General features: G+C 36.3%; 1 protein-coding gene across 1 annotated transcript in view; it reads left to right on the forward strand.

Annotated features, from left to right (window-relative positions):
* Window positions 1-697: 697 nt before the first annotated feature.
* LOC125242681 (tropomodulin-1) overlaps window positions 698-25,725 on the forward strand; it is a 109,825-nt gene continuing 84,797 nt past the window's right edge. Inside the window, exon 1 of the mRNA XM_048151546.1 lies at window positions 698-826. Within this exon, the coding sequence (XP_048007503.1) occupies window positions 749-826 (78 nt within the window). The 5' untranslated portion in view covers window positions 698-748. The remainder of the gene's footprint in view (window positions 827-25,725) is intronic.

Raw genomic sequence — 25,725 nt, forward strand, 5'->3', positions numbered from 1 at the left:
TAGTTTTTATGATCACTATATAGATGCAAATATTTCATTGCTACTCGATTTCAGAACTTCTCTATTAACAAATTCATCCATTAGGTACTATGTAATGTATATATATTTGTATACACAGTTAGAATGTTATGTGTTATAAACAGTGAAAGAAGCAAAAACTAGGCAGGCGAACGCTAACAGTGCCAACTCCATTCGTCACTAGACCTCACCCACGAGCGCACATTTCCCGCCACCGGCCACTCGGACTGATTTAAATCGCGCTGGTGGCAGATGTTGCATTAGTCACAATCGATCCGATCATAAACCTCATTCGGCTGTCAATCTTGAAGTTTTTGAGGAAGCGAAAAGGTTCCTTTGGCAACTACCCATTTTTCAGTGCGTCTTTCTTTTCGTAAGGTTTAATTAAGGCTTGGTGAGGTGTTAGGTTAGGGATAGGCAACTATCGGAGCAATAAGTTGCTCTTGTTATTTACGACACGTGTCTTCCTTGTTTTGACAAACTCGACCAAAATACATAGATCATCGCATTATGCAAGTCATAATGTGTATCTAGGACAGGTTCAGGACACGTTTTATCCCTGCTTCATGGCATCCTCTAGACGTGACGCTGGAGCGACATCGTGTCCGCAAATACTGTGGCGCCTGAAAGCTGTAGCAGCTGGCTCTGCGCGTGACTAAAAATAACGCGCGCCCGTCAGTACCGCCGTAACTATCGCGCGCGTCGCCCGCAGCGCCCGCGCAACGCAACCATGGCGGAGACCATTGAAGAATCTTACGAGAGCGCGGTCACCCGCAAGGTGGTCCGCACAAGCCTCAAGATAGAGGAGGTGAGGATGCAAACGTTTTATGTAACACGCCCCCGGCCGGTCACATAACACACGTAAACACGGACGCGGAAACCCTCGCGTTGTCCCTTTCCCGGCTTCCGGCGTATTCCTGGAGTTTCACTATCCCAAGTGTCTGTTCGGAATGCGAAGGTCCGTACGTCAGTGAAGGAAGTGCGCGATGCGCTGTAATTTGTGGTGATGTAAATAGACCAGTTGAATGAAATTATCCGTACCCACCTTGACTTGTGCGACGACCCGACCCGTGTGCTTCCGCGACCTTGCGGACAAACAACACAACATCTCACACTATCATATGGACACAACACACTAGGTACACTACACTACACTATCCTAAGCGCTAGGAACAATGAAAGCTATGCAAAAAGCAACGTGACATCCAAATTAAACTTGACAATCAGCAAAAATATCTAGTTTCTGAAGAATGTTCAATGCCGGTACGCGCCGACCTCATCTGTCAGTCAGACGATCAAACTTGTCTTTATTTTATTACCGACTGGCAATGCGATTTTATTTTATAGTCGGTTTTTCATAAAGCTTTCTTCGTTTGCTTCTGTAGCAAACAACAGCTACCAAGATCTAAACCTAAACAGTCTCGTATTGAAGTAGCTTCACGAAAACAGAAGGAACCCTTTGCCTTCAGGAAATGCAGGTTCTCATATCACATTTAACAATAGAAAGAAAAGTTCTTCTGACCGAAAGTGTTACGTTACGTCTGCTTTGTCACAGTTTCCCGGAAGCCCAGAATTTCTTTTTCTTGAACAGTATGTTGGGATTGCCGAGCATCTCAAACAAAATACAACCCTAGAGGCCAAATGTCACAATCAATCTTGAAAACACTCCACCTACAACACTCTGTCATAAACACAATTAATAACGTCACGTGTGCGTTTAAAATACAACTGAATTTTCAAGTTCACTAGTACTAATGACAAAAGCATCGTATCTTGAAATCAGTGAAATACCTAAGTAATAACCTACAATCTTTTTTATATAGTGCTTTGATTAATTGTACTTTTGAATGCGCACATTTGCTATAGCTTAAGAAAGATTCGTTGATCCTGTGAAAAGGTGGAAATATTAAAGCATTTTCTTTAAAGTTCCCAAGATACTCAGAATTCATAAGATTTTTTGGGAAGTTTAAATAAACAGAAAAACATCATTCCATGATATTTCTGCATAAGAAACATTGTTGCATTTTGCTCTCTAATGATCATCTTCTGTTTTAAGAATTGATTAGAGAAATCACCAGACCGAATACTGAAGCGGTTAGTGACCATTGTAAGAGACTGGCAAACAGCATGTCAATCAGTAACGTAACACAAAACAAGAATTTAGTATTCCTACTTTTCAAAAAAATCTATTTATTTTGACGCAGTAAAAACATACCTACCTAATAATTTTCATCCATAACATAGGTATTTCTATTAAAAGTAGATAGCATTTGTTTATAGTACCTGACTCGTAGTTAGCTTGAAAAAGGCAATAATTTGGGGAAAACTTTTAATTTTTGGTGATCTAACAATGTGTTTGTCGGTCGCGTTGAAACGGTCGGAGGAAAAACGCGACGGGCATATTTTCGTCTTGGCTCCCATCCTAGTTTATCTGCTACATTACGATGTTTATCCACAATACGAATGTGTGCATTAATGTGGCTCTGTACCGCTTATGTAGTTGCTCGGAATCATACGGGTTCACTTCGGTTTTCCCTACGTATTTCCCTACCACAGGTTTTACCCTTTTTTACGCTCTACCAACGTTGCGTCGAGCAATAGCCATAGAGGGGACTAGATGCCTACGCACAAAAGACGCTGTACTTGACAGGACTATGATGATTCGTATGACATTTCAGTGGAACTGTTGATTTCCCTTTTGGAAGGACATTAAAAAGTAGAGATGGGTAGTGAGTAAATACTCATGAGTAAATATCGAGTAAATACTCAGTATTTACTCAAAATACCCGTATTTACTCGTTTTTACTCAAATTGGTGGGTATAAACTGGATGTATATCTAGATTCCTAAAGTTTTTTCTTCGATTTTTAGATCGCCTAATATTTTTTGGCATAATGATCATTTGGCCTAATTTAAATGTCCTAATATTGTTTCGCCTAACGCCGTTAAAACCCACTTTTTTAGAAGCGATTCGGATTTGTGTGAGGTCACGGTTCTAACCTAACCTAAACCTACCTTTCTAACAGCGAATCGGTTCTGGGTAATGTCATTTTTGGGGCAAAATTTAAATTATGCCAAATGATCGTTAGGCCAAAAGAGCGTTAGGCATTTCATAATTCGGCCAAATGAGTTAGGCCAAGTGATTTTCGAACAAACGTCATTAGGAATGTAGAGGTAGTCCCGTATAAACTATTTAGCGTGCTGAAATGGAAATACAAACTAGAAATATTGGTGTATTTTGTTATCGACTTCTGAGTTAAGTAATGAAATTTATATGAATTTTATTTTAAAGACGTGCTCTCCATACATTTAACTATTTTTCTCAAAAATTACCAGTATGTTATAGGTCATCTGATAGGTCTTTAAAAATTAATTGAATGTTTCTAGAAATTTTTTTAATAATATGAATAGTTTTGGAGTAAAACGATAATTAAGGCCGAAATAATGTTTATACCTTTATAACTTTCGAATTCGTTATTGGAAAAATATCCAGAAAACGTCAAATTATTGCCCATAGAATACAAAACACAAAACTAGTACTTTGAACGTCATCAGATGAGCCATTTTTGAGTTTTCTTTAGAAAACCCTTAATAAAAGGTCATAAGTGCCACATTAACAATACTTCCAAACGTCATGTCGTTATCTAGAACATCGATTTAATTTCAGTCTCATACTTTTACTGTAAATACCTGCTTTTTTAAAACAGAACTGCTAACTAAACATTATCACTATTTTTTTCTCACAATGATTACCTCTTTTTCAACAAACTAAGAGTCCCATAAGCTTCTGATAATATAAATAGTATTTAAACATGTCCACACACTTAAAATAAATACGACTAAGTACATAAATCTCATTTTTTAAATTATTTTTAGGTAACAGTTTCTACTCACCCAAATGAGTAAATACGAGTACCTATTTACTCGGTGCTTTGAGTAAATTACGGGTAAATACTCAGTATTTACTCAACCCTACCCATCTCTATTAAAAAGTAACAGATTACAAAGGTTTTCACAGTATTTTCATTGCTTAACTGTTACATCTCCAAAAAAGTCCAAAAACTTTTGGTTTTGATACTGTCAGTTACTGCCTACAAAAATAAACTGTCATACAGATGATCATATCCCCCGTCATGTAGGTATACTCTACATATAAGAAGTATAGGATCTTTCTAAGCCCTCTAAGGGTAGGGTAGGTACCTATGCGCCCATGGGCAACTCTGTGGCCGCAACTTTTTTGTCTCATCCACATCGTCTATGGGCTAGTATGAAAGGGCGCACACAAGTTACCTACGTGTTCTAGTGTAGATTCAGCCAGGGTTCATTGACGCCCCAACTTTGTAAGGGCTCGGTGGGTGGTCGGGTGACGCTGTATTTTTAAACATCAGCTGAAAGAATGATTGATTACGATTTCTGAGATACACCCACGTAGCCTGAGCTTTATTGCGGGTAATTAAGGTCGAATGTTGCAAGTGTTTGATGTGAATCATACGTGACGTAAATAATAGATATCAATCATATCTATTATAGTTTAAATTATATGAACACAAGAGCATGAAATCCATTAACCATACTCGTAGGAATACGTTTTGGTAAATAAGTTCTCACTAATGTAGTCAGATTTTTAAAATTAAAACCCACTTTAAATAGCTTTTCCCAATAACGTACGCCGTATTATGAATTTATAATACTTAAGTACTAAGGACATTTATTTTCAGGAATGTAATTGAATGAAGTTACATATTTATAAAATATTATTTTCTGCTAATATCGTCGGTCGTAAAATGTGTAACGGGTACAAATTAAACACCGACACTAAATTATTAGATTTATTTCCACACAGATTCCCCGAACTACGCATGCGTGTTTTACCGCGCACTCGAACTGTAAATAGGTACCATGTAAACCCCGTTCATACAAGCACAGTTTAAATGGAAACAGTTACCTAACTTCACTCTGGAAAGATTAAAAAACGATATGCGAGCCATCTAAATGCCCACTCAGTTAACATTAGTTCAAAATGTCTGGGTTCTTGCAAAACTACTAAACCTAAAGTTCAAAATTTTCACTGAAATTCTTTATAAAGTTCTATTTTGTGATTTTTTTCATAGTTTTAAACATATGGTTCAAAGTTGAACTCTAGGCTATTTTCCTTTACTGATCAACATTTTTCGGCGACTTTTAAAAATAACTTGTATTTTCAAAAAACGATTTTATCACCCTTGAAAGTTTTTTTAAATAATGTACCTATTGCAAATTCTGTTAAGTCGTGTGACAGACTGACAGAAACGTCAATGACAACAATAATGGCGTTTACATTGAAGCTAATATTTATTTTTTTTTATGAAAATTGATAAAATTTACCAAACTTCAATTTTCTAGTAAACGTTACTGAACAAATCCGTTGATCGGACGGACGGACGGACGGAGAATAGACAGACAGTTCAAATTTTTCGCCTTTGTTACAGGCCCCACTCTGTATACATAGCCCTTGTATGGGCGGAGCTAATAAAAACGTTGCCAATTTAGCTTGGTGTGACTTTATTTAGGTTATACTAGCTTTTGCCCGCGGCTTCGCTCGCGTTAGAAAGAGACAAAAAGTAGCCTATGTCACTTCCATCCTTCAACTATCTCCACTTAAAAATCACGTCAATTCATCGCTCCGTTTTGCCGTGAAAGACGGACAAACAAACAGACACACACACTTTCCCATTTATATTAAGTTAATAAATAATATTACCTAGTATGGATTTCAGACGTGCATTTCAGACGAGCGAGACACACGGTTAATGATATCAAATTGACATCGCGACCGTTTAGATATTGTTTCGATGTCAATATTATGTACGTAACGTAACCCTCTCTTGTTTTACCTCTTAAGTTGTTGTTTATACTTGCTATGTTGTTTCGTGTATTGAGGTGTGCAATAAAGAGTATTTGTATTGTATTGTATAGGGTCCCCGCACTAGGCTAGGCCTGTACCGCGGGAGACCTGTATTGCATTTATATGTCATGAAAGTTAGAAAAACAAGTTAGCTATATAATTAAAGTACAGTGTAAACAATGATTAAACATTGATTCTGTTGTCTAAAGTATTACAGTTTACAGAAGTTATTTTATACTATGGGTATAATTAAGTTATTACTAAATTACCTATTGAAGTAAGTTTTCAGTTTCATGGAAGTCTGTTGACAGTAGTTAGAAAATTAGAAAAACACAGTAACTATATAATTAAAAGTACAGTGTGAACAGTTATTAAACATTGATTCTGTTGCCCAAAATATTACAGTTTGCAGAAGTTATTTTATAGTATGGTTATAGTATGGTTATAGTTAAAATTATTGTTAAATTACCTATTGAAGTAAGTTTTCAGTTTCATGGTAGTCAAGTGACAGTAACCATTTGCAAAGAATACGTTTAGCCTCCGATACCGTGCAACGTATCAGCCCGTGCAACCATGTATTGTAACTTAAACTGTAGAAAAAGTCTCTTGATCTATAAGTACGCATAGGTACAACCTGTGTACATATTCTTTCTACGAATCAGTATTATTGGGAGAAATTGTAACAGAATAGGTACCTATAAGGGCTATAAGTTCTAGACGCCCGATACACAAAACTAGTTGTTGCTGCTTTTAATTATATGTTTTACTCATCCATGTTTTATAATGTCCACATGAGCTCATAATAAGATAATATTACAGTCCATTTAGTTTTGTTAGTAGTAGTTGAGTCATACCGTTTGTCTAAGCTTTATACTTTATACTTCATGTATACACTGAAATTACACACCACATACTTATGTATACCTAATATACCTATATCAATCTTAACATTGCGGTACTTTAGTTAGGAAAAGTTAATCAAAACTCAGCTATAGCAATTTTAAAGGCATTTTGCCTAAGTTATAAAGGCTCTATGTTATTTAAATTAACGTGTTAATGCGTTTTCCCATTATTCGATCCGATATCGGATGTAGGACCGATATCCCATACAGGCGCCATCTTGGATTTTTCCATTGCAATCGCAACATCATCGCACATCTGATATCGAAATGGATAATGTGAAAATGGACTTAGTAATAATAGTTCTTGTACAACAGTTCTTAACTACTGTGTCAGCACTGTCCATTGGCTTATGAGACAAAATAACAACAACTAGTAGATCGTCCCAAAATATCTATTGACGGACGGGTGTTAATTTTTATAGCTCACCAATAGACACGTAACGCTCACAAACGTGACGTCAGAATCAGACAGAACGGCTGTAAAATAGGTTAAGGGTTTATAAAGGAAGTACACAAACATGCTTGAAGGTTAAGGAAATGCTCTGGGCCTCCCATTTGCATAATGAAGAAGCATATTAGAATCAGACCAAGACTTAAAAAAACTAGTGTCCATATCTTAAAACTATTGCCCGATTTTTAGGGCCCATACCTACTCGTAGGCCTTATCGGCCTTAAGGGAAATCCAGTCCTGATTATTAGAATAGACCGAAGTCAGAACAGATACCACTGATAAGATATAAAAGATTTTATGATGGTACAAAAAATCTTCTATCGAACTGTATCAGCATATGTATCCCTTCCTCTGGACAACGAGGATAACAAAAATGATTTGGTCCGACTAAGTATTTAAGTAAAAGTGCGTTCCCAAGAAGTAATTATTTCCCATACTTGCCCATTTAGAGGAATTGCAAAACATATGGAAGGATGTTGTAAACTACATACCTATGCGGATCTGATCGGATCGGTAATCGACATTCTTACGCTCTCATTTAATTACAGATACCCACTGAAATGTTGATTGGGAGTCATTTCTTAAACCACTTGCGATGTAATCGGTATTAGCTTGGTATTAGTGATATTAGTAGTCATGGAATGATAAGTAGAAGCATTGGAATATCATTAAGTGCCTGATGAGCGATGATTTTTTTAAATAATAGGCTAGCAGGCATGAAAAATTGTCTTTAACCGGAAGTAAAAAGAAAAAATAGATTTATCTTCTTTAGTTCAGTTTATAACGATAAATGAAAATGATATATTTATTTTCCAAGTAGGCATATTACAATGCGCATATGAACGTCAAATAAAGCAACGCCGGCTCTAACCCTACGCCTCAGCGTCGAGAAGATTTCAGTCCCCCCTCAGTTGGGAGGGGGGTATCCACTAAGGTACCGGCAAAAAACTCGGCGGGCCACTTCTTTTCAAAACATTACATCTATAAATAAAGCTCCACCGTAGACCGCATCATCACTCCATCAGGGTGTGATCGTGGTCAAACGTCTACCTATTTATACTAAAAAAAAAAGATAAAAAACTCATTTTCTATCTATTTACTTACCGGAAATTGTTATTAAATTCCACGGGCGTGTCAACGTCCCATCCCCATTGAGAGCGTCATCGCCACGATTTTTAACTCAACAGGCCACATTTTGACGCAACAGCCGGCCTGACCGAAATGACAATCGTTGACGCCTGACGCCGATTTAAAACGCACTCTGGCTGTGTCACGCCAATATGGAAGAGAAAGAAATTATCGTAAACGTTTGTGCATTTGGCTATGTACCTAGGGAAAAGAATATGCCGCTGTTTCACAACTGACAAGAGTCAAGACTCCGTCATGTTTATAACATGACGGTGTTTAAATAAACGACCGGTCAACGTCAACATTTGCCAGGTCAAGGAATAACTGGGAGCAATGGGAGTTTCATTGTAAATTACACTATGCACATATCCACATTTTGATGGAATCAAGACTTGAAAGAATCAACATGCTGTGATAATATCCACAGTTGATTTTGAAATGATGCGACTTTAAAATAAAAAATAAAAAAGCAAAAACTCGATCCTCTTTGATAATAACCTAACCACAAAATTAAATTTTTGAAAAAATCCCCCGACCGCGACATAGTAGACCGACTTTCATGAAACATATTGGCTAAGAACACTCCCGACTAACTCAGCTTTCAGACAAAAAAAACTAAATCTATATCGGTTCATCCGTTCGGGAGCTACGATGCCACAGACACACACACTGACAGACAGACACGTCAAACTTATAACACCCCGTCGTTATTGCGCCGGGGGTTAAAAAGCACCATAGGTATTACCTATTCTCCGATTCATAAAGGTTCAGATTGTTAGGGTTATATTCTTCTATTAACAAGCAGAAAACAACTGTAATGGCATGATATAGCTCAATAAACGATTCTAAAACGTGTGTATTGATATTTATTCAACCTTAGCTGGTTATATTTAGTGCAATCGACGCAATACCACAAGTCAGTCTGATGAACACGAATTTTCAAGAGTTCTCAGGTACTCTACCGAAATCTGCGGGTTCTAATTCTGATTGTGTTAACTGGAAACGATATGTTTGTTTGACAAATATTTTGTAATATTTAAGTTACAATAATTACAATTAATTTAAGTTGGGGATACTAGAATAAATATTCAACTTTAATTTGTTCGATTCCAATTGTTATCTAATTAGTATATTTAGAAAGAAGGCTGTGTCTAATATTACCTATGTGAATAAAATTCATAAAAGCTTGATAAAATCAATGTTTTTTTTTAAAGTTAGTTTAGCTTACCTACCAAATGTAGTTTGCAACATGCAATTAATAGAACTCTTGTGTAACGAAACAAGCTTGAAACCTCCTTATAAAGGTCGATTTAAAAAACTAGTATTTTTGCAATTTAAACTACCGATATCTAGTACGCCTATTTCACAACATTTGCGTACTTAGTCACGATACACTTGGCCAATTTCACTATATAGCCTATATAGGTATATAATCTATCTTTATACAGAAAAGTTGCTGTTTTCTTTAAGAGTATCAATTAGGTAAAGCGATTTAATTTTTTTACAGATTTAAAAAATGTGTTTCTTTCTGTCGTCTTCTTCTTCATCAGTGACTACGCGCTGACTGTTGCGCATACGCGACTCGCAATATATTCCAAGCTATCCGACTTTCTGTTTCTCTTCTCCAGATTGGGCTTGCAATATTTTTGATATCTTATGGAGATCTGTGATTCGGAGTATTTTAGTGAAGCTTGCACGCTATGATATGCTTGCTCCACCTCTAACCTCCTATGTGTGTATGCCTCTACGTATTGGCCCAGTCTCATTTCAGAGTAGCAATCGGTCGGCCGATGATTCAATGTATTTATATAGGTACTTACTTAGTTCGAATCTTCTCATTTCGGATTCTAAGTATCACAGATAGATACCTACCGAGATATTTCATTCATAATCAAGAATAAGTCTCCTCGAATACTAATAATATGTCATCATTTACAACAGACTTGAAGGGTACTTCTTCATTGCATTTCCGGAAACATAATGCAACCTTGATGGCGACAAATCAAACGATAATTGGCACCTCCGTAGCCTCATTATATTAGTCGCACGTCCGACGTAAAAATTGATGTACTTATCATTTAATAACAACCCGAATTTAACAAAATGGTTTCCGTTGCGGAAAGAAGTCTAAGAACTAGCAATGCTAACATAGATATAAGTAACATACTTGACTATTTATTACACTAACTATGAGGCCAGAGTACCGACCGCTGACGGCTGAGCTATCAAGGAACTTTGCTTGGTCGGAACTTATTTGACAGCAAGCATAAAAATCGGTAAAAAGCGGATCAGGGGGAGAGGGGGACCTACCCCCATAATAAAAAAAAAACAAAGTCGTTAGCTGCCGATGCCGCTCTAACTTGCATATCTCACCAACCAACTTGAGGCCTCCAAAAACTGAGAGAAATGCTTCAATGAAAGAGTCTTAAAGCTCTTTTCTTAAATATGTTATGTGTCCACGTGTAAAACTGCGACGTGTTTTTCCAGTGCCACATAAAACAAATGAGAGCACAACTGCAAGCGCCATATAAGGCGGGCGTTCCGTCCCGACTCCTGCGCAGAAGTCCGCAACAACTGTTCGGGCGCGCCGCCAAATCTGCGGTTTTGCCTAATTGACGGGCGGGAACACCCCGACAGGAACATATTCACAAATACATATACTTGTATAAGCCTGATCTGTGGTTTCCTATAGTTGTAAGGATATCTAAGGTACAAATATACTGGTCTTTTAGAGATATGTTTGATATAGATTCGTGGAAATAACAATGATCGCGGCCATTGCGGCAAATAACCGACATGTTCTGTGTACTAGTGGGAACGGTGATGAAATTATGAGCAAACCAAAACCGAAATGACAAATGACTGTCTCTGTCAGTCTTTCGACGAATATGTAAGTGTGAATAAGAAATTTTACGATTGATGGTCACTTTGATTTCCGGAGATGTAATTAACTTTAGTGTAATTTGAAAATGTGATGTCTTACGTAAACGTTGTGATCATTTTGTATGTGGTTTTGAACATTTTGAAAAACAGTTTATCTTAACAAATTCATTTCAAAACGAACCGTAATGTCTTCGAATGAACATTTTACTAATAGGAGGCGCTGATCAGCCGAACCAGTGTGCACTGTGCAGGTTGCAATGACGATACCAACCGAATAGGATCGGAATTATCTTCCGTTAAGTAGGTATATTCTTAATTAACAAAATGTGTCTATGCTCGCATTTCTATCCATAAAGTTCAGTAGTCATTAAATTGCTTCGAGAATTGTTCGACTCGCTCAATCTCATAAACGATTGGAATATTGGTAGTGTTTATCGAAATGAAATGACTGCAGCTAAATGTTAATCCACGTTGAGCACCAACAATGACCAACATGTCAGTAGGTAAATGTCCGTAAACATCTGTTTACGTACGCTGAATGGAATGCAGGTGCATTTAACGGTTCGTTTAACACATATTTACATTTCATTTAAAATAGTTCAAAACAAAACCAACAATTTTAATATTTAGCTGCAAAAATGTCATTAACAATAAATATACATACATAAATACATACAATCACGCCTGTATCCCATAAAGGGGTAGGCAGAACACATGAAACTACTAAAGCTTCAGTGCCACTCTTGGTAAATAAGGGGTAGAAAGAAAACGAAACTGTGACATTGCAGTGACAGGTTGCCAGCCTCTCGCCTACGCCACAATTTAACCCAATAAATATACCTAAAACAAATGAGCTACCTTCTGAGGTGTTTCCCTTGCGCTATGACATGGGGTTCGTCGATAAGCACTTAAGCAGGTATTTAGAGTTCTCAAAGGTCGGCAACGCTTAAGTGGCTCCCGTTGTGTTGCTTATGTCCATGGGCGGCGATGACTGCTTCCCATCATGCGGCTCGGCTGCTCATTTGCTGCCTATATCATAAAAAACAGCATCAAAACTGAAGACTGATCTGACTGACCATTGTTCACATTCAACAACCAATAGGGGAAAGCTGTAAAGTAAATTCTGGTTATAATGATGATTTTTAGAGCAGTAATAGACTAGAATATTTTGTTTTTATAGACTGTGTAGGCAGAACAAACTATTAAAAAGATTTAAAACTACATTGTCAATAATTTTAATATCATGTTTTCAACATTGTACACTGAAATTGCTTTTAATTTGGCACATACAGCTGCTACTGAAATGCTGAACTTTACACCGACCTCAGATTGATGAGTGCATCTTGTATACTCGTATCTTGTTCGTTTATTGCCCTCTCCGAAATTAAACGCTGAAACGTCATTCCTGGGAGTCAAAGACATAGTTTTGAAAATAATTGTTGCAAATGTTACGCAAGTGTCCGATAAAAGGTTGGAACACAACTGCACAGAAACACTTATTAGAAATCATAAAAATTTTGATCAATTGAGGTAATTTCGTCATAGGTATAGTGATGAGGACCTACCACCGACGTTTGTTTAAGCGGGCATCCATCCATCTTTCTTGTTTACCCCAAATTAAGGACTAATTAGAGATACATCTAGAAAAAAAGAACGCACTTTTTTTCCTTTAGGAGCGATTATTTCCGAAAATATTAATATTATCAAAAAACAATCTTAGCAAACCCTTATTCATTTTTCAATACCTATCCAACAATATATCACACGTTGGGGTTGGAATGAAAAAAAATATCAGCCCCCACTTTACATGTAGGGGGGGTACCCTAATAAAACATTTTTTTCCATTTTTTATTTTTGCACTTTGTTGGCGTGATTGATATACATATTGGTACCAAATTTCAGCTTTCTAGTGCTAACGGTTACTGAGATTATCCGCGGACGGACGGACGGACGGACGGACAGACAGACATGGCGAAACTATAAGGGTTCCTAGTTGACTACGGAACCCTAAAAATGTCCCTAATTTGCGAGCCAAGCTCATGTTCGCAGTTTTCTGGCCCCGTAGCTGAATGGCATTTCTCCAACGCGAAACAAAAACGAAACGCCGCGAAAGGTAGTCTGGCTCTGTCACGTCAATACGCAAGAGTGATAGAGATGGATATCTACGAGCGTTTCGTTTTGTGCCATTCGACGTTTCGGGTTGTTTTACCTCAAATTACAACGTGATAAATGTTGAAATCGAGAGATATTCTTTGGTTTAAAATGTATCACGGTGGTTATCAAGTCAACACGGTAATCGTATTCTTGTAACTCTCTAGAGTTTGTCCGTAAAGAGAAGAATCTTGAAACAAATACAATTTTTTCCGTATGTAGAACTTTGTGACGGCAGCGAATGGAACATTTTCAGGAAGTCATTTTTCATTTAGATTTAAAATGTACATTTACACGTTTACTTTATTGTTTACCGCCTCTTTAATGTAGACTTCATCTTCAATTAGCGCTGTTTATTATTAACATTTGTGTTCTTGTGGAAACGTTTAGTCGTTCTTTAAGCACCGGAGTCAATGACCGCGGCGCACTATATTATGCGACCTAAAACTTTAAAAATAGACGTCTTGAGCTAATTACGGTATTTCTATGGAAGACAAATTGGATTTTTATCCCTGATGTAATGGAGACGTTACCCATTTATTTTCAACTAGCATTTGCCCGCGTCTTCGCTCGCGTCAGAAAGAGACAAAAAGTAGCCTATGTCACTCTCCATCCCTTCAACTATCTCCACTTAAAAGATCACGTCAATTCGTCGCTCCGTTTTGCCGTGAAAGACGGACAAACAAACAAACACACACTTTCCCATTTATAATATTAGTATGGATTTGTGTACATAAAATGAAAATATTTTTCAGAAACTTTTTCTAGAATTATATCAACATTTATTACAATTTATTTTATTACCTATATTAAAGCTGGTTTTGTGTAAAAAACGACTTTGTGCTATTTTTGACTTTGTTCAATATGAAAAATAATACAACATCCGTTTGGCAATTAGTGGTGACTCCAAAGTAAACATTCAATGACGAACGGCCGAAAAAATGAACTCCTACCATCAGTTCTTGACGTTTTTGAATACCTACGTTACTCGATAACGTTAAAACGTCATCAAGAATGACATTCATTGTATGGAGAAAGTGAGCAACGCCCCCAAATGGTTACTTTCCAGAATTAAAAATTGCATATATACATTACGTTTTCCGTGACTTACGCTGTCGCGAGTAATGTGCACTACAAAATACCTGAGGCCCATTTCTCGAAGCTACAACTGCTACAAGTTACAATTTACAAGTGGTAGTCAATGTCTAATCTAATATAGCAAGTTCGAAACAGACTTCCGCTTGTAACTTGTAACTTTCAGCTTTGAGAAATGGGCCCCCGGCATTGCTCTGTTTCTTGGTTGTCACTTTCGTCAAATAAGGTAACAAGAGTTATCGGCCGCCCGTACTGAAAGCGAGGACCGTAAACTTAAAAATAGACATTAAAAAAAAAAAAAACTTTCGTCAAAATCTTTCCTAAGTATTATATTGATTGTAAGTAATATTGTAAGTAGTCATAGTCATGCTCTCTAAATTATTTTCCCCTCACTGGCTCGGAAACACGTGTTTTGTCCTTTAATACCAGCGGGTAAAAACGCATTTTATCCACTAGTGGGTAAAGTAATTTGACCTTGAATAAAGTCAAATTAACTGCTTTAAAATTGATAAAAGTAAGTGAATCTAGTAATAAAGATGATTTACCACCTGTGGAAATAGTGGAAGCAGTGATAAACGCATTTTTTGCGTTGTAGTTTCCTCGCTATAGTAAGGGGAAAAGTTTTGTGTTACACTCGGGGGCAAATGTATTTTACTTCTCGTGTGTTAAAAAACTCGCAAGTTCAGGATTCTATTCTCGAACCACTCGCTTCGCTCGTGGTTCAACTATAGAATCCTTTCACTTGCTCGTTTTTCAATTCCACACTCGGCGTTAAAATACAACTTTGCCCCCTTGTATAACAAATAACTATTTCTCACTGCACCCACATTCGTGAATTTCTGTTTTGCCCCATGGTTGACTGGTAGAGAATGCCTTAAGGCATTAAGTTTGCCATTTGTACTTTTTTTTTCAATTGTGCAATAAAGTTAAAACAAATAAATAAAAATAAATTATTGACTAATGTGTAATTAAGCATATAAGCATCTACTCATTGCGAAAGTGGACCAATAATATGGTGGGATTGGTGGGTATTGAGATAACTTTCGGGAGAACAGTTGCAAAAGTGTCCATTCGTCAGCTATAATAACAGTTCCAAATCTTTCCAGACGAATACATTTTAATAAATGTCATTTTGTGCATAAACATATTATTAGAGAAGTTTTTTTTTGCGTTAGGTTAGATTTGCGTTAGGTTAATATACCTTACCACCTTGTAGTTCTGGTACCTTGGTGTTCTCGAAAATAATTTGGTGTATTTGCAAACAACGTTACAAAATTTCAATTTTAATTAGGTATAAATATAGTTTTAACAAAAAAAAATCAGTCGAATTGAGCACCTCGTTTTTTTGAAGTCGGTTAATAACTAAACTCCTATGTGGTGATATTGGCATACATTTCATGTTTTTTTTTTTAATCCTGAGATCTAAGTAGATTTGAAGCGTAGAATATCAATTACAGTTGAATCTACTGGCGTCTCTATCTACTTTTTTTAAAAGCTTTTTTAAATTATAAATGGGCTTACTCTTGGTCACAGACTAGCCAAAGGCAAAGACGTGGTGGCCTACGATTTTTTTTTTTTATTTATGTAGGTACATACTGACACTATTTTCAGGAAGAGTTAGTTATTCATCATTACACCCTAAATATAATCTTAACGCACACTATACTACCGCAATGCTATACGGTTTACTCTTATCTTTTGTCTCAGTTCATTAGTGTGTATTGTATAGCAAGTTCACTAGATGGCGCTGTAATTACTACAACTTTTTACCTAGTGTTTATTACCCTTTGTGTGACAACGCGTAAGAAAGCACATGACGCATAGAAGGTGCTCAGACAATGGAGCGATCACCTCGACATTGTGCATGGAGCTATTTGCGGTACGTAGGTGCGTAGCCTCACTATTGGAACTATTCGGGGCGACACTTCATAAAGTCTGCTAGTGTTGAAAAATGTGAATTTAAAGCTCTTTGTAGTGCGAAAACATAATATGAGATTCTTGGGAACACCAAGTGTGAATTAGCTTGTAGTAGATATCGTTTACAGTAGAGGGTAAAAAGGAGACATCATAAATTGCTTTTAATAGTTTAAATATTGTGCACTAAACTCTATTTACTTACTGGAAAGCGGCAAAACATGTTAAAGACGCGTTTTGAGGACACTATTTTTTTTTACTACGGGTTCTGCTAATACGGGCTACAGTTTGCTACGGGTTAAGGCGTAGCACTTCGTAGAGGCCACAAGTTGTTCATTTAAAATGTGGTATAATATAATATTAGAAAAATTGTGCACTGACCGAGATGGCAAGTCAAAATGGCATTACACGTCTGAATTAGCCTGATAGATATTTTTGTTATATGAGTGTACATTGTCTGTACACTTATCAGTCTTATCACTTGTAGGTCCATGCTAAGTGTCGTATACCTTTAGCAAGTAGTTGTAAATTAAGAGAGTAAGTATAGTTATAGGTGCTTGTGACTCTTAAGGAAACTCTGACCATCACATTACCATTGTCATTAGTTGAAGTTCCATTAATCATTGGACGTGGCGCTGTCAAGGAGGAATGCGAAGTGTATTGTGGTTGTAGCCATCAGCAGTCAAACAAATGATAGACAGTGGATCTATGATAACTTGTCAATCTATAATTCAATTTATTCAAGGGTAAACACAATTATATACATTGGTGAAAGAATAACAATATAAAACTTAAAAAATACTTAGAAATAACTAAACAAAACTAAATTACAACAAAATATAATTACTTAAAAATAAACCTAATTATAAAAAGAAAATTCCATCTAAAAGTTCCGCTTGCGGTGCCCTTTATGCTGGCGGCATTTCCTCTCTGTATCGCCAGGGCGATACGTTGAGATAAATATGCGCCAGCTCTGGGGTCTCAGCTGCAGGCACAGAGGGTGGCAAGCGAGCGACGAACCAAATCATTAATGGGCCTTGGCGAAATAGGGGTTATCTGATCTGCTAATGTTAAACATCAAGATAGCACTGTCTAAGCTATCTTTGCGCCGACTTTAATGTAACTTTCGATCCACTAACACAACGAGAAGTTTCATCGTGAACACTTGGAGGGGCCAAAAGAAGCGTTGGCACAGTAACCAAATACTATATAAACTCTAGAGTTAATACGTGCAGCTTCTGACGTTTCCCATACAATGGAGCGGCAACAATTTTACTAGCGCCATCTAGCGGTACGAGTTGTTCAAAGTAGTTTGTCAGACTTTTATTTTAGTAAATTAAAATAGAAAATGCGATTACTTGATCTACTTTAACATTTTTAGACGGAATAAAACAAAAAAATAAGAATGTGTGACTTTTTTTAATTTTATACTGTATGAACTAAACTATTTTGATCAACTCATGCCGCTAGGGGCGCTAGTATCGCATGTTGCCAACTTTGGCACCAAGCTGCACGTATTAACTCGTAGAGTTTACATAGTATTTGCATTAACACATACTTATTTATCATCATATTTTCATTATGATTAGAGTGGCGACACGTTCCTACTGTCAGTGCAAAGTTAGCATTGTCAGAATTTATTATATATTCACTATATTCTGTACTCCAAGCTTGTACGTCGTGCGAATTTGGCACGCCATTATTCGCGCTGGAGACACGCGCGCGCAATTTTTCATTCACGTGTTGGGACGAACCCGTTATAAACAAATATTTCGCCGAAGGTCACACTTTTGTGCTATAGAAATACGAAATGTTCGAAAAAAGTTTATTTTTATGGCACTACCTATACACCGTGTTTTTAGGGTTCCGTAGCCAAAATGGCAAAAACGGAACCCTTATAGTTTCGTCATGTCCGTCTGTCCGTCTGTCCGTCTGTCCGTCTGTCCGTCTGTCACAGCCGATTTACTCGGAAACTATAAGTACTACAGTGATGAAATTTGATGGGAATATGTGTTGTATGAACCGCTACAAAATTATGACACTAAATAGTAAAAAAAAGAATTGGGGGTGGGGCCCCCCATACATGTAACTGAGGGATGAAAATTTTTTTTCGATGTACATACCCGTGTGGGGTATCAATGGAAAGGTCTTTTAAAATGATATAAAGTTTTCTAAAAAACATTTTTCTTAAAGTGAACGGTTTTTGAGATATCAGCTCTCAAAGTCGTAAAAAGTATGTCCCCCCCTCTATTTTTATAACTACGGGGTATAAAATTCTAAAAAAAATAGAGGTGATGCATGCTAATTAACTCTTTCAACGATTTTTGGTTTGATCAAAGTATCTCTTATAGTTTTTGAGATAGGTTGATTTAACTGTAATTTTGGCAGGTGTATAAATTGACATAATAAGTTTATTATATTTGCTGCTACGGAACCCTTTGTGCGCGAGCCCGACTCGCACTTGGCCGGTTTTTTTTGTTTTCCGTTAAATTCGACACGTCGTTAGGTTCATTATCAGGAACCATCCTGTATATCACTTTGTGTGTGTGTGGATTGAGTGAGCACCTTCCGAAAATAAAAAAAAATACTCTGATCATTTAGTAAAAGTTCTAAAACAATTGTAAAACGAATCTCTGAATTTGTAAAAAGATAAATCAAAAGAAACAGCCATTAACATGTGCTCACTCAGTTCTCACAAACTACCAACGAAAACAGTGAATATATTCATTTAACATATAATATTTATATACTAACATTTAGTAAAAAATAGGCCAACCTACCTCTATAAATATTAGATCACCTAGTGACGTATTACATTTTTTACAAATAGTTTCTTATGCTCACTCAATCCACACACTTTTGAAAAGCCGAATTTTGATGAAAAACATAAGATTTAGATCGCTATTATATGTGTATGGTTTAGTAAAAGTGAAATGGGAATTTGTAAAATACAAAACGAACCACTAACGTGTCAGGTTTTTTTATAATAAATTTTTGTAAGTGCTCACTCAGTCCACACGTTTTGAGAAAGTTAAAAATGTAAATATCTTACGATTTGTAGCACCTAAGACACTCGAAAGTACTTCAACATTTAGTAAAAATTTTTACTAAATATCCACCATCTAATATTTTATATTCGTTGTCTGGTTTTAAAGATATTCAGACATAACTTTTCTTATACAAATGTATCAAGTAGGGTGACCACACTATGTCGGCTCCTGATTTTCCCCACCTTCCCATTGTCATATTGAGATTGGGGAGTTTCGTTCAATTTTGATAATAGTTTACCGGATTTGTAAGTGGGAGCGAGAAAAGAATAACTATTTCTCGCTCCCACTTACAAATCCGGTACGCTCATCTGTTAGCGCGATTAGATTACCAGGTTCTGGTTTCTTACTAGTGAAGTATTATATTCTTTGTTTCTTACCAATTATCATTCATGTCCTTTTTAATGCATGCATGTCGATATGGTTATTATCTTGACGTCGATAAAAAATAAACAATACACATCATCACTAGGCCAAGAACATAACCTAAAAACAGTTTGCAGATGGAGAATTAATATAGTATTAGTTTAATATTATCAAAATTGAACGAAGGAAACTCCCCAATCTCAATATGACAATGGGAAGGTGGGGAAAATCAGGAGCCGACATAGTGTGGTCACCCTACTTGATACATTTGTATGAGAAAAGTTATGTCTGAATATCTTTAAAACCAGACAACGAATATAAAATATTAGATGGTGGATATTTAGTAAAATTTTTTACTAAATGTTGAAGTACTTTCGAGTGTCTTAGGTGCTACAAATCGTAAGATATTTACATTTTTAACTTTCTCAAAACGTGTGGACTGAGTGAGCACTTACAAAAATTTATTATAAAAAAACCTGACACGTTAGTGGTTCGTTTTGTATTTTACAAATTCCCATTTCACTTTTACTAAACTATACACATATAATAGCGGTCTAAATCTTATGTTTTTCATCAAAATTCGGCTTTTCAAAAGTGTGTGGATTGAGTGAGCATAAGAAACTATTTGTAAAAAATTTAATACGTCATTAGGTGATCTAATATTTATAGAGGTAGGTTGGCCTATTTTTTACTAAATGTTAGTATATAAATATTATATGTTAAATGAATATATTCACTGTTTTCATTGGTGGTTTGTGAGAACTGAGTGAGCACATGTTAATGGCTGTATCTTTTGATTTATCTTTTTACAAATTCAGAGATTCGTTTTACAATTGTTTTAGAACTTTTACTAAATGATCAGCATATTTTTTTTAATTTTCGGAAGGTGCTCACTCAATCCACACACACACTATCACTTTTAGTTAAATTCACAAAAAAATAATTTCCATCGTTTTCATACATAATAAATGAATTAATTAGTGTGAGAGACCCTTACGAATTACATTCAAGTTAGTGTCAAGTGATTGACGGCACATGTCAAAACAAATAACATTAGGAATTGGTAAAGGCTGTCACACACGTGTTCAGTAATTAGCTTAATTTTTTTAATAACTCGATAACCGTAAAAGTTAAGACGCTTGTTTCTTATTAGAGAAATTAATTGTATTTGATCTAAAGAACCTTCCCTTAAAGTTAACGTAATTCAATAAAAACAGAGTGTATGTGTAGGTAATTACTCAATTACAGATAGGAAAAAATCTTTTGGACAATAATTCGTTTTCATGAAAAAAAGCTGTCCTTATAATTATGAATCCCGCTTCACCCGTTAGCCACGATCTCTGGTTCAAAACATCGAGAAGTACCTACTACACCTATCACACTAACCATTGACAAAATTGTTTTGTTTGTTTACTGACTTCAGTCGAATTCACAGTTCGTCCCTGTTGTCTTTTGCCTCATGTATTGTTTAACGAATAAAGTATTTTTCCGAAATGTAATTGTTATATGATAAAAATCATCTCATCCTCTGACAGAGTGCTACAAATCATTTCTTACAGTTGATCCAGTCTATCTAAATAGCCTAGCACGATCTCAAGATCCCGAGTGACCGAATTCGCGTTTATTCGCCCGCGATATGTCCGTCTAGTTTTAATTATATCCGCTGCGTTCCATTTTCGCGACGATACGGAAGCGAACGTATCGATCGCCTGTCGAATGTGATCGATGCGAATTTGAGGTAATAGGAACGGAACGACACGCTAATTTGATATCCCAGGATTTTCCAAGTTACGCAGATGACGAAAGAGGACGACCTGTCTATAACGTGTTTTTCATATCATGTAGTCCATCCTTCTCTTGAAATTAACATTATTGGAATATTTTTACATAACTCGATTTACTTTCATCACTCTCTTCCAGGAAAATGAGTAGGTATCTACTAAGTTTTTGTAGAAATTTAATCGCCCCTTATCCTCATGTTAAAAATGCGTGTAGTAGTATTTATTACTTAATTTGTAGAAGTTGCCCGCCGAGTTTCTTGCCGGTCCCATAGTGGATACCCCCCTCCCAATTGAGGGGGGACTGAAATCTTCTCGAGGCTGAGGCGTCATGCGCGATCCAGGGGGGGTCTGAGGCGTAGGGTTAGAGCCGGCGTAGCTTTATTTGACGTTCATATGCGCATTGTAATATGCCTACTTGAAAAATAAATATTTCATTTTCATTTCATTTTTCATTTAGTCGTCGTATAAGGATCGCAAGCAAATATTGAATAGCTGACTGCTACCAAGAATATTTCATGACCCACTTCTTGAGTCAATGAGACATACTTACTCTGCTCTCAGACCCATCTAGTGTCAAAAGTCAATCAACTTTGCGAATAAGTGTGACATCCAATTTATGTCGCTTGCGCTACGTTGTGGTATGGTGTGGGACTCTATTTTTAAAGTCATGCAAGTTACAAAAGTTGAAGTAAGTATATGAATCGAAAACCGGAATATAGACCGTGATTACATACATACATACAATCACGCCTGTATCCCATGGAGGGGTAGGCAGAGCACATGAAACTACTAAAGTTTCAGTGCCACCGTGACTACCTTTTTGATTTCTATTGAGGTTTATTGCTGTCTAAGCAACTTTGACGTCCACCTGCCGTCTTCACTTTCCCGTGATCATGATGCATGCAACTACGTCGAAATATCGGGACCTCAATAATAGTTATTTGTTATACAAGGGGGCAAAGTTGTATTTTAACACCGAGTGTGGAATTGAAAAACGAGCAAGTGAAAGGATTCTATAGTTGAACCACGAGCGAAGCGAGTGGTTCGAGAATAGAATCCTGAACTTGCGAGGTTTTTAACACACGAGAATTAAAATACACCGAGAATCAAATTACTTTACCCACTAGTGGATAAAATGCGTTTTTACCCGCTGGTATTAAAGGACAAAACACGTATTTCCGAGCTAGTGAGGGGAAAAAATCAAAAAGTAATCACGGTCTATATGCCGGTCAATACATGTAAGTAATGAAGCTAACCGTGAATCATTTAAAACTCTTATCGAACTCTTATTGTTTTGCATAAGTGCATAAACTTTATAGTTTATTATATGCTTCATGGATGTCTTCCGTTTATTAATATTTAACGAGAGAGTCAGTGAACGGAATCATTTTACGTGCGTGGCCTACATGCAGATTTACGAGAATTTGTAAATACGCGGTCATTGTCTTTGCGAACATTTTAAAAGTTTTCGGGAAAAATTGAGCTGCCTGTTCTTTTACTCTCATTTCCTATAAAGCCTGATGCCTCATCTAAGATATATTAAATAATAAAATTAGATATAATTACTTACTAATAAAGCTCAAATGGAGTACAAGATTATACGATGTTGGAAAAAATCGAGGAAAGACAAAGCTTCATGTATTATATCATTTCATGTCCGCTCATTGACATAAGTATACGATATGATTCAGTATGTATTTAAATTCATTCATCCTTTATCATACCCATGCAGAGTTTTTTATTATTATTATTATAAATAGGCTCTTAATCGACATTTTTTTTTTATTATAAATTTCTGACATAAAGTGCAAATCGGACCCATACACTGTCTACAATGCCGACCTTGATATTTTATGGGTTTAGCTATAAAATCCAGAATATTCTCTTCATTATATTATTAAGACTTAGCACAATTAATCCGCACATGAGTGTTGCAACGGTCATAAACGAAAACGACAGACAGACAGACGGTTGTGGGTGGGTTTCGTGTCATTCCCAACGCTTGTCAACCCAAGAGAGTCGATGACGCGGACTAACCACTTTTAAAGCTCTCTATGATTAATTGATTACGCAAACTTAAGTATATTGAACGGGATATAGAACGTGATTACCTTATGTGATTATCCGCGATTATCTAGCTCCCGATATTTCGACTTTTCGACAGTCACATGCATCGTGATCACGGAAAACTAAGAAGGCGTAACCTGTAAAAAACGGGAATCGTTTATTTGAAATGCCATGACTATCCGCGTTTCCGGTTAATGAAAACTTCGTTCATTTAATTCGTGCTAACCTTCAGGAACTGTATAAGTACATTTTTTACATATATTTTTTTTCTACATTTGGAAGACAAAATATTTTTCATCACACCCGCACTTTAAATGTGCTATTGCACGCAGGCGGAGCGTGAGTTATAGAAAAATCGTTCTCCCAAGGGAATAATGAAATTTCTTGTACCGTAATCAACTTTTTTACATCTATTTACATATTATTTAACTTGCGAGTGTGATGAAAAACATTGTGATTTGTGTGTAACTCGCAAGCCGTCGCGATTTAACTTACTCTCGTTAGTAATATTCAACTTCCTCCCCTTGTTGCGCAATGTACTATTTATCTTTAGTATCACTTTATGGAGTCAATAGAATTGGTTACAAAAATTAAACAATTGTCCAAGTCACATTTTTTTTTACATAAATGAATAGTTAAATTACTTTGGACTTTTTCCGATTTTGCTATAGCTTTTTATTATTGACAAGTAATCTTGTACTTTCTAGATTGTCAAGTGACGTTGTATTTGGCTCGCTTCGCTGGCGAGAACAATCGGAATAGGGCAGTGGGCTATAACGATAATCATTAATACCGCTTATTATGCAACTGATAGCCAAGAATAGATGGCTGATATAAAAGAGAGCGGTGGTCAGTATCTTGTCTCCTCTTCGGACGTGCATGTACCTTTTTAAGAGAATTCGGGGAGAACTGGTTTTTATTTAACATTTTACGTCTAATATAGGGTACGTCGTATTTTGGCCACATATTCTATCTATTTAGGACATTCGAATGTTTCAAATAGTGCTAGTTATTATTTCGCGACAAAGACATATGTTTGCAAACATTCGGACTTATGATGGCCATGGTCAGTCTTACATATGTGATAATAATGTTAAGGTGACAATCCCTCCATACAACTCTGTCCATTATTCGCACGTAGCAGAGCTTAATTATTAAAGTGTGGTTACTAATATTATGAGTCTTTAATGTGTTGCACAATTGCGGATCATGCATTTTTTCAAATAAGTCATTTTCCGTGACGTTTTCGAGATCGAGTAGCGTATTAAAAAGTCATGGTAGTTCTAACACTGATGACATCTGGTTGGCGCGCACACTTCCGTATGCACGGACCTTGGCATGCCGTATGTTTTATTAAATACTGTTTTAGATACAAACAAAGGAATTATTTTAGGATTTCAACTCTAATAAACATCACCATCTGTCCCTTTCACTCCGCGTCCGAAGTAGATGAGCATGATGTTTGAAGAGCAGATAGGTATTTCTTTGTTAGCTACAGTTACATTTCAAAATTTTACATTATTTGAGGAACAAAGTGTTTGCCAAATTAAAAAAAAAATATGTTTTTAAACAGGCTCACGCACCATTTCTGTGAGAATTGTTGTACTTATTACCAATTATTACCTACAAATTTATAGTATAACATAGAATAGAATAGAATAGTTTATTTTCTAAAAGTTTTACAATCTTTAGTTACCAGAGGCCCCCGCACTAGGTTACACCTGTATCGCGGGGAACCAATTACAATTTTGTATCTGAGTTTCGTTAGGTATGTACATGCAAACTATATCTAAGTTAACACAAACATAATTATATTAAGGCTTATATTCAAATATTCTACACTACAATTACAAATTGAAAAGTGTTGTTAAGTGACTCTATACAAAATTGCTTCTGTCTCTATGTAACTCAGTGACCAATTGATCGATGACATAGACGTCGATATGGAACACTGCAACACATGCAACGTAGAAGTCGATCGATCGATTTGTACAGGTAGAATCTATCGAACTACCTATTCTAACTACTAGCATAGAAAA

Source organism: Leguminivora glycinivorella, chromosome 3, assembly GCF_023078275.1.
Source record: "Leguminivora glycinivorella isolate SPB_JAAS2020 chromosome 3, LegGlyc_1.1, whole genome shotgun sequence".
Taxonomy (NCBI): domain Eukaryota; kingdom Metazoa; phylum Arthropoda; class Insecta; order Lepidoptera; family Tortricidae; genus Leguminivora; species Leguminivora glycinivorella.